The sequence below is a fragment of the Solanum tuberosum genome, unplaced genomic scaffold, assembly GCF_000226075.1.
Source record: "Solanum tuberosum cultivar DM 1-3 516 R44 unplaced genomic scaffold, SolTub_3.0 scf00068, whole genome shotgun sequence".
NCBI lineage: Eukaryota > Viridiplantae > Streptophyta > Magnoliopsida > Solanales > Solanaceae > Solanum > Solanum tuberosum.
The window spans coordinates 210278-221022 of NW_006238994.1; the positions used below are offsets into that span (position 1 = coordinate 210278).

General features: G+C 37.8%; 1 protein-coding gene across 1 annotated transcript in view; it reads left to right on the forward strand.

The window, feature by feature from the left end:
• Positions 1-206: 206 nt before the first annotated feature.
• The window catches only part of LOC102599251 (tRNA uridine 5-carboxymethylaminomethyl modification enzyme MnmG), a 16692-nt gene continuing 6153 nt past the window's right edge, over positions 207-10745 (forward strand). The window contains exons 1-7 of the mRNA XM_006345412.2: positions 207-402; positions 1220-1371; positions 6587-6678; positions 7142-7255; positions 8205-8535; positions 9367-9546; positions 10349-10429. Of these exons, the coding sequence (XP_006345474.1) occupies positions 207-402; positions 1220-1371; positions 6587-6678; positions 7142-7255; positions 8205-8535; positions 9367-9546; positions 10349-10429 (1146 nt within the window). The remainder of the gene's footprint in view (positions 403-1219; positions 1372-6586; positions 6679-7141; positions 7256-8204; positions 8536-9366; positions 9547-10348; positions 10430-10745) is intronic.

The window sequence follows — 10745 nt, forward strand, 5'->3', positions numbered from 1 at the left end:
TGGATCAAATTTGTAACGAAGCAATTAACAACATCCAAAAAATTTGAAGTTGTATTCATGAACAAATATTGCAAGGAGGTTAGACCTTATTGTAGTTTTAAAAACTTTGGGGTGCACTTCAAAATATATACAAAATATAGGGGGTTTCAAAAGAAATTTATCTCCTCCATATATTAGCTACAACAGCTTTACACCTCTGAACTTCAATGGCGACTGTTCTTTCTCTGAACTGGACCCGGTTCACTTCTCAAGTTCCTCGCTCTTTTTCCTCTCCATTTCTTCGTAAGCACCGTCAATTCATCAAATTATACCGGAGCTTCCAGTTTTCCGGTAGCTTATGCACTTTGTACTCTTCCTGTAGACGCCCTTACACCGTCGTAGCTTCCAGTTCTCAGTCTAATGGTAAGTAGAAACACATAATTCTTCAATTTGAAATATTCTCTCGCTTCTGCCAATTTGAGATACTCAGTATTAATATTTAAGAACTACATGAAAACTTGTATCAGTGGCTATTATTTTGTTATCATTTTAACTTGACGACCTAGTACAGTTAGGATAATCTTAGTAGCTAAGTTGGTTGGTTACTGAACTTTCACCTTGCTAGGTTAATTCCCCACCCTGTATTTCCCTAACCCCAATTTGATTAAAGAGAAGAACTATTAACTTTCTCGTGACTTATAAATGAATCTGCATCATTAATCACAACTAGTTCTTGATTGTTAGAACTATTAGTTTCGTTAAGCTGATTGATTACTTAGTAATGCAAATATATAATGAAGGAGAATTGTATTGATATGGGGAAGTGTAGTCATATACATTGATGTAGGAGTTTGTCTCCTTCCTTGCAACAAAACTTGGAAATGAAAGTAGAACAAAGAAGGGTGGGAGGTTCCAGAATTAGTCTAATGAAACAACTAAGAAAATAAAGGTACAAGTTCACAGCATAAGTGAAATATCTCCTCTTGTATATATAGCTGCCCATAGTGCACATGCTCCTTAACCAGGGTCCCAAATGTATTTTAACGGCTTAAAAGTTGTAGGCTTGGGCCTGCTTCTCTTTCTAATGAGTCTAATTTCACCAAATTTATTATCTTGTGCCTCATTCAGAGCAAGATAGTTTGCAAACTTTTTGATAATCTAAACTAGACAGTTCGCTAGTACCATTCAGTCATGTTTTCTGCCGAAAACTTCTGATGAATAATTAAAAAAAAATTGGCAGGCTCGAGTAGTTATACTGAGGTGGGTGATGAAAAATATGATGTGATTGTGGTGGGAGGAGGCCACGCAGGATGTGAAGCTGCCCTTGCTTCAGCACGATTAGGGGCAAAAACACTGCTTCTTACTCTTAATATTGACCGCATCGCATGGCAGGTAATGGGAACTCATCTTTTCTGGTTTTTGGAAGTAATTCATTGCATGCAATCAGCAATGTACTTTATATTCTTTGGTGTTTATTTATTACTAATATTTTAAGTTGTATTTGTTGGAGTTCCACATCGGCGGGATAACGGGCACTTGGTTTCATTATTGGTCTTGGCAAAGCCTACCTCATCTGCTAGCTTTTGGGGTTGAGTTAGGGCTAAGATCTCTTTAACAGTATTCTTTGATCATATTTTAAATGAGGAAAAATGTGATGTAGGAATTTTAGTAAACTTTAATTTTAGAAGAATGAATTGATCTAATCTCAGTTAGCTCCACAAAATGGTCAAACTGACAATCCATAAGCACAAAGTGGCAAATAATTTGGACAAGAAGGAACTCTACAACTACGTGATAAAAAAGAAAAGAAAAAAGAAAAGGTTGGAATAGGACTTGGATTGCTGCTTCGCAAGGGATAATTTGTAAATTTGTGATCCCAAGACCCTTCAGATTGTACATTGAACTACTTAATCAGCAGGCTTTTCAAAAGGTGGTTCATAGTACCCCGTCACACTATATATGGAGTATGGAGGAAACTTCAACTGATTGAACTAATGGCTACCCAAATGAATAGAGACATCACAAACCTGGATAGGAGAGTTGAGGAATTACAGGAGCAGCTTGGGATCACTTAGGCTCAGTTCCAGTCTGACATATTCAACCCAGAACTAATCAGTAAAGAGAGAGAATTGTTAATCCAGTTGGCAGACTGGTCCAACATTCAGAAGAGGGTGCTAAGAGAAAGATCCAAAGCCACTTGGATCTCATACCAAGTTCTTCCATGTCTTTATGAAAGCAAGGCAGGCCAAAAATAAGGTATCCAACATCAGTAGTGTTGGAGACATGTTAACTGATCCACTACAGATACAATAGTTCCTGAAGTTTGTCAAAGGCTTTCTGGGAACAAATGCAACTGCAATTGACATAACAATAGCCAGATATGGCCCCTGCCTTACACCTGATTATCAAAGACAATTGGTACAGGAGGTAAGAAGGGAGGAACTGCTGCTGGACCTCAAAGATTTATCTTCTGACAAGGCTCCAGGTATTGATGGCTTCCCAGTTGAGTTTTTTAAAACTTCATGGGGAACCATAGGGGAGGAGGTGATGAAAGCTGTGTTACAATTCTTTGAAATTGGAAAGATCTTAACTGGGATGAACTATACTACATTGACATTAGTGCCCAAAGTTCCCAATCCTACTAACGTCAAAGAGTTTAGACGCATTGCATGTTGTACTACTGTCTACAAACTGATAACTAAGGTGCTTCCAGGCTTTAACTTATGGTGGAGTGCTTGGTGTGTTCCTCACAGTCAGCTTTTATAGAAGGGAGGAGCATTCTTGACAATGTGATTATAGCTCATGAACTGGTCAAAGGGTACTCTGAAAAGGAGTATCTCCCGGATGCATAGTGAAGGTAGATATTAGAAAAGCTTATCAATTAAGTGGGCTTTCTTAAGAGTGGTTCTGCTTGCCCCCAAGGCCTAGCTCAAGTGGCAAAAGGTGGAGGATTTGTGGCTTAGGTCGCAGGTTCAAGCCCCACACCATGCAAAGCGATGCTCGGTATTTAAGTGGATCCCAAGGCTTAGCTCTAGTGGAAAAAGGTGGAGGATTTGTGGCTTAGGTCGCAGGTTCAAGCCCCACACCATGCAAAGCGATGCCCGGTATTTAAGTGGATCCCAAGGCTTAGCTCTAGTGGAAAAAGGTGGAGGATTTGTGGCTTAGGTCGCAGGTTCAAGCCCCACACCATGCAAAGCGATGCCCGGTATTTAAGTGGATCCCAAGGCTTAGCTCTAGTGGAAAAAGGTGGAGGATTTGTGGCTTAGGTCGCAGGTTCAAGCCCCACACCATGCAAAGCGATGCCCGGTATTTAAGTGGATCCCAAGGCTTAGCTCTAGTGGAAAAAGGTGGAGGATTTGTGGCTTAGGTCGCAGGTTCAAGCCCCACACCATGCAAAGCGAAGCCTGGTATTTAAGTGGAGAAGAGTAGAGGGGCGGGCCCATTATCCACCGAGTTTAGAAGGCTATGATTGGTCCAAAGGGCGGGTCACAGATGGATTTCTCAGTTATCAAAAAAAAAAGAGTGGTTCTGCTTGAGTTTGGCTTTCCTCTAAAGTTTGTGAATTTGGTAATGGAGTGTGTGACCACAGTGCAATATGCCTTTATCCTTAATGGCGATCTTACACCTATGTTCCAAGCAAGAAAAGGACTAAGACAAGTGACCCAATGCCACCTTATCTCTTTGTATTAGCTATGGAGTATTTAAATAGATCATTGAAGCAACTAAGACACAATCTTGAAGCAAATCTGGAGAACTGTAGCTTTGTGCATATTCTGGACTATCTGGCTAGAAAGAAATAAAGCTTGTTTTGATGGGCAAAAAGACCATATTTCTAGAGTTAAAAACAAGTGTTACATAATTTGTTTTGGTGGTGTAAAAGTAGTTTCCTTGATAATATAGATCAATAAATGGAGTTCTTGGAGCTGCTAGGGAGATGGGTAATTGACTGTATGGATATTCCCAGCAGTCTTTTGTAACTTTTGGTTTTGGTTCCTTCTTGGTACTTGGTCAATAAACCTTTACCTTATCAAAAAAATAAAATAAACTACCATCCCAGGAGTGAGAGACTCAAACTAGCACACATTTGCTTTACAGATGAGCTTTCATGTGTTGCAGAGCTGACAGTGTTATCAGTGTTATCAAAGGCGAAAAGCACAAAAAAGCTCTAAGATCCGTTGGGGCTTTAAGCTCAAAGCACAAATAAAGCGTGTTCTTTAATGAAAACAGGCGCAAAGGGAGAAAAAATATACAAATATATATATGTTTAGTCCAAGACTAATAATTATAAACATGAATGACAAATACATGACCAAAGAAATTGAAAAAAAAAATGATAAAGTTAAATAGCAATTTTTTAGTGTCACTTCTTCAGAAGAGGCTCATTGGCATGGAAAAATTTGCCTTAGAACCTTGAGGATGACACATAAAGCGAGACGAACGCTCAACACGTTTTGGGCCTTGCTTCAAGGTTTAAGCGCGCTTAAAACGTGCCTTTGACTACACTGAGTGTTATTCAGTTGATCAGATGATGCTACAGGCTTTTGATCACTTCTCTGAGTTCTTTGATTACATGCTAATTTGGAGAAGAGCTCTATCTATTTGGCAAAGAGCAAGTCCACACTGAAATTTTCAAATGGTGAAATGCCATTTAGTACTTGACAGTACCTCTCTCATCAAGGAAGCTGAGTGTTCAACAATGTATGCCACTTGTAGAGAAGATGATAGCAAGAGTGAAATGTTGGACCACTAAATTTCTGTTCAACTGTGGAAGTTTGCAACTAATAAAGAGTTCTTGTTTGAGATGCAGACTTACTGGGCTCAGGTTTCCTCCTACCAAAGAAGATCACTGAACTATTTGTAGGACTTTCCTATGGACATACAGTGCTGAGGCATCAAGAAAAGCACTGACTGCCTGTGACAAAGAGTGTCTACCAATGAGGCTTTAACATCATTAATGTGGAACAAAACAGCTATTTGTTAATTGCTATGGGTACTAGATGGAAAAAAGGATACTCTATGGATTCAATTGGTACACAACTTCTATATCAAAGACAAGGACCAGACTGAACTACAAACTCCTAGCCAAGCAAGCTGGATTGTTAGGAAATCGTTTGATGCAAGAAAATAGTGTAACAACAGTAGCCTGATGACACAGTTGCAAAGTCGTTGGTGGAAAGGCAAATTCAGAATAATTAAGGCATATATAGCACTGATTCCACAAAGCTCTAAGGTACCATGGAAGAGCATTACAATGGGATCTAGGACTATGCCTAGACACCAATATATTACATGGATGACTATTGATGCTAAGCTGTCCAAAAATAGACTGGAAAATTGGGGTGTCCATGTCTCAAATGACTGTGTTCTGTGCAATGGAGGAGTAGAAGAGACACTGTGCATCTTTTCTTTGAGTGCTCATACTCAAAACATGTATGGAGGTCCTTACTGACCTGGATGGGTGAAAATAGACTGATAACAAGCTGGGAAAATGAACTCACCTGGCTGGCCAAACATGTGAAGAACAATGGAGTCAAGGCTGATATTTTGAAGTTCTTATTTGCTGCATCAATTTACCGCATCTGGATGGGGCGCAATGCAAAAAGATTTTAGGGCACCCAGAGAGAGAACAGAGACAAAGTTAGAGAGATTGTAATTCAATTACATCTCAGAGAGAACCAACAATCGCAATGGAAAAAGGATTTTAGAGTAGTTAAATGGCGGAGTTTATTCTTGTATATCATATGGACGATCCGATCCGCAAGGACCATGATTGGGAATTGTTTGATAGTCTATCTCTGTGGAAGAGTTGAAATAGAATCCACTTGAATTCAGGACCGCTATTCGAAATCTTAGTGGAACACTGGATTTCTTAATCTCAATTTGAATTGAAAGAATAAGTTGAATGAAATTTTTTTGATTCATCTATCAATAGGCAGACAACACTTATATTGCTACGACTCTTTAAAAATATCAACGGATGTGTGTCGGATACTCCAAAAGTAGTGTATTTTTAAAGTAACCAACATGGGTGCGGCAACATTTTTGAAGAGTCCAAGCAACATAGGACAACACTAACAAAGATAAGTGCCAGACATATTAAAGAAATTGATTCATCATCTGTGACATCCTAAGAATAGTTTTCTTTCCATGTTTTTGACTTTTTGTTCTTATTCTTACTGCAGCAAGAGGTTATTTTTGAGGACTAGTTCTAGAGTCTAAAGTACTAGCAGCTTTGTAAATATTTTGACCAAAAAAGGAACATTGTAAATTTGTGATGTTATGCTTCAATTGCTGCTTCCAAAGGACAATATGTAAATTTGTTAATAAGTCATTTGAAATTTCTTGTGTAGAAATTTATGGAATTGAAGAGAGAAAAAAAACTTCTCTTAGGACCACTCTTTGTATGATTTTTGAACTATGGTGTTCTTTTTTTACAGTGCTTTTTACTATGGTGTTTTATGTTTCTCTTTTTATTTTTGGGTTGTTTTCTGTGAACTCCATTAAGCTATAATTCAAGGACTATTAAGTTTCCAACCCAAGGTTGGTTCTTATATTTGGATCTGCTTTCATCTCATGATTGTGGTCTTACTAATCAAAATTTATGCAGCCATGTAATCCCGCAGTTGGTGGACCTGCAAAGTCTCAGCTGGTGCATGAAGTCGATGCACTGGGTGGTGATATTGGAAAAATAGCGGATAGGTAAACTTTAGTACTCCAGTTGCTCTTGAAAAATTCATCTAGTCTTGTTTGGTAACAAGCTCACTGGAAGCATTTTTTCAACTCCGAAAAATAGGAAACAAAACCATGTTTGTCTATTAAAAGGAAGCTAATGAAATTTGACATTAATGTTAAGTTCTAAGAAAAATATAGGGGGCAAGAATACTATAAAAAGCCTGCAGGCTTACAAATTTATGTGTGTCTGGAACTATGCTAGATGCCGAATAGGGGAAAAAAGAAAGCAATGAACAAAGTAGCTTGCAAGCATGAAAATGTCTTTGGAACAAGTTTGGCAAGAAAATGGAGAGGGTGTGGGACAAGATAAATCTAGTAGAAAAAAATAGCTGGGCTTTTTTTTTATGGTATTCGATATTCTTGGAGTTATATTTTGTTAAATCCACCTATCATTATTCAGAAGACTGATGAAAGCTTCTTTTTTCAATAGGTGCTATTTGCAGAAACGTGTTCTTAACATCTCTAGGGGTCCTGCTGTTTGGGCATTACGTGCACAGACAGATAAGAGAGAATATGCTCTAGAAATGAAAAAGATTGTTGAGAGGTAAGTTAATTGTCCCAAAATAGAATACAGTTGTTATCAAGAATGACTTGTGCTCATGAGTAAGCTGCTCAAAGGTTTTACCATATCGGGCAGATGATCTTAGTAAGATATCTTATGAATTTTATGAACACGGGGCAGATAAATTTCATTAAGGCCAATAATACATTCAGTTACTTGTCTTTGTCACTACTGCAATTACTACTTTCCTGTGTTTCATTTTGACCTATACAGTGAAATAAGTATTTTATGAGTGCTACATAGGTCTTGTTTTGTATGATTATGTACTTATTTCTTAAGCTTTGATCTATTGTTCTTGGAGAAATAAAGATGAAAGCTTAGTAATTTCTCGTCCACGCTATTGCAGTTCATTGATCACTTATATACTAGGCTGACATCTCAGATACTTATATTTCTAGTTATACTTTATATGCTTTAAAAATGTTACAAACACGGGACTGGCATCTTGGATACTCTTTCTAGCAAATCTTATGTACTTCTCAGTTAAAGTTGTACAATGTCTCCATTTAACAAATTATTTGAAATATATTTACCTGTACCCTGCAAGAAGTTGAACTGCTCGGTCCTTTGGGGCATGATGGTCATATTTTCTTTATTACATTACAAAGTGCTACGAAAATATTCACCTCAGGTTCTGGGATGACTGCTGTGCTGATGTAATATTCACCTTTTATTCCGAGCCGAACTACATCCATTTCTCTCGCCTCCTTCTAAATTAATTTGTTTCTTCTTTTTCTTTTTGGGTATAAAAGGAAAAAGAGCTAAGCTATAAACTTCTATTTACTTACCTGAAAACTTAGTATAGAGAAATTCAATTAATTCCTTGCGCATTAGTGCATGTCTTCGCAAGTCCATTTGTTGAAATTATGTATCTCAAACATATTGGTGGCCCTCACATTTTCAGAGCCTAACTTGTGGCTCCTATTTCCAGCACCCCAAACCTCTTTATCAGAGAGGCAATGGTAACAGATATTTTGTTGGGGAAAAATGACAATGTTGAGGGGGTCTGTACTTTCTTTGGAATGAACTTCTATGCACCTTCGGTGATTCTGACGACAGGGACCTTTATGAGTGGGAAAATTTGGATTGGTAGAACTTCAATGCCTGCAGGAAGAGCTGGTGAATCAGCTTCCGTTGGTCTAACAGAAAACTTGCAGCGCCTTGGCTTTGAAACTGATAGGCTAAAAACTGGAACCCCTGCACGTGTGGACTCTCGTACTGTAGATTTCTCAGGATTGGAGCCCCAATATGGAGATGAAGAGGTCCTTCTGCTTATTTTTAATATGTAGGTTCTGTAGACTAAACTGTATCTATGATTTCTAACCATGCTGAACTACTTGTGCAATCCAATAGCATATTACTTACGCCAATGTATTTTGTGGTGAGTTGCAAATATTGGATGCCTCTGGATGAGTTTTGTTTATTAAGTATGTTGTATAAGAGAGAATCACTTGCAAGTTCATGCTATCTTTATTTGAGTTGTCTCATGGAGAAACTTGTCATTTCGAAATGCTCTGGCTCCCTCTGAGCCTATATCTGATTTAGGATTTCCTCTAAAAGTACTCTGATAGGTGAGATTTGATTTAGGATTTCCTCCAGAAGTACTCTGCTATTCGATATCTAATACTCTTTTTCCTGGTCCTACAGTTATTTCTTGATTCTTATTGATAATAATAGATGTTAAGATTGTCTGATCAGAAAACCAATTTATTATGAGCAACTTTATATCTAGTATGAAACTGCAAGCATGTATTTCTGGGTGCTATCTGCTATAGAATACAAGTTACAAGATGTCCAGCTCCCCCCTTCCTCTTCCTCTGGGATAGATCATAGAGAACAGTACATATATCGTGAGGGGGCTTGTGTTCTTGACAGTTAGCTACTTGTAGAGCTTTTATTTTGCTTGTTGCCTTCATTTTATCTCACGAGGGTTTGAGATTTGGAGAGTTGAAATTCCTTTAAAAGTGTGCTATGTATTTGTTGGTAAGGTTCACTTAAAAATAACCAAATTTTCTTCATCACTAATTTATATAGATGTATACATGCTCATGCCTCTACATTCATATGTTCTAACATTTAGCATTGATCCCCAGGTAAGCTGGTTCAGTTTTGATGCTAATTACCATATAGAAAGGGAACAAATGTGTTGCTACCTTACACGTACCACAAAGAGTACTCATCAGCTAGTTAGAGATAACTTGCATGAAACTCCTACTTATGGAGGTTGGGTGGAAGCTAAGGGACCTCGATACTGCCCCTCCATTGAGGATAAGGTATTGTCTGATGTTGCACCATATGGAGCTTCTCTCTGGTTTTGAGGCATCTCATACTAAATTCTCCATTCTAGCTCTATCTTCTTGTTAATGTCACCTAATGCGCAGAATGCTTGCGTTTACTGATGTGAGAATGCTGCATGTTTCTTAACCAAAATGTGAAGCGGAAAGTGTTAATCTTCTTTCCAACTTTACTTTCCTTCTAGAGACAAATTTATATCAGCATGACAATTTCAAATGAAGTACAGAAAAGTTGTTACTTCGGATTTTTTCACCTCCAAGGGTGTTGTTCTTTGTTGTCAAATGCTCTGATAAGAAGGTGCAATTGTTAAAGCAGGCTACTATTTTACTATTTCCCAAGCATGAAAATTTGGAATCATATACTTTTAATTGAAAACATAGCTCCATAATTTCAATTAAGTGTTAATGTTGTCCCTTTTTGTTCTCCCAACAAAAAAGTTATATCCTGATATTTCAATGGGAGACAATTTATACCCACTGAAATTTGTTAGTAGTTAGTAATTATTATGTAACTTGGAAACACCTTGTGCTATTGGAAGGAAAAGAAAGTAAGTGGAGGGAAGATTAATTCCATCTGATACTAGAATCCGCTAATGTTACTAATAGTTCTTCTAGGGAGTGGAGGGTAATTCCCGGCTTGTAAAAAAGTATGTTGTGGCGAGTTTTAGTTGATGTAAATTTAGCAATCCCTCATTCAAATATCATGGCTCCAGATTGGAAAACTTAGTTAATTTTTTTTTTCCTCCCACATGAAGTATGATTATCTTTTTGACTATTTCAGATTGTAAGATTTCAAGATAAAGAGTCTCATCAAATATTCCTTGAACCTGAGGGTCGAAGTGTCCCTGAGCTCTACGTGCAGGTTTGCTGACTCTTTGGTTTTGCTTCCACTTTTGAGTTAATATAATTACTGCCTTACTGGAGGAAAAAAGCTTTTCGTTGACTGTAATGTTGCTACAATCTGCGGTGTTTATGGTACAAATTTCTTACATTGAAGCAGTGTTATTAATTGATCGACTAGGGGTTATCACCTCTGTGAACAGTAAGGTGCAAAGTGATCCCAGCTAGAAGCAGCAAAAAAATTGACTTTGACTTTGACTTTGAAAGTCGTATTTTAAAAAAAAAACTTTTTAAAAGGACTTTTGCCTAGGTCCTAAGATCCCCCCCCCCCCCCACCC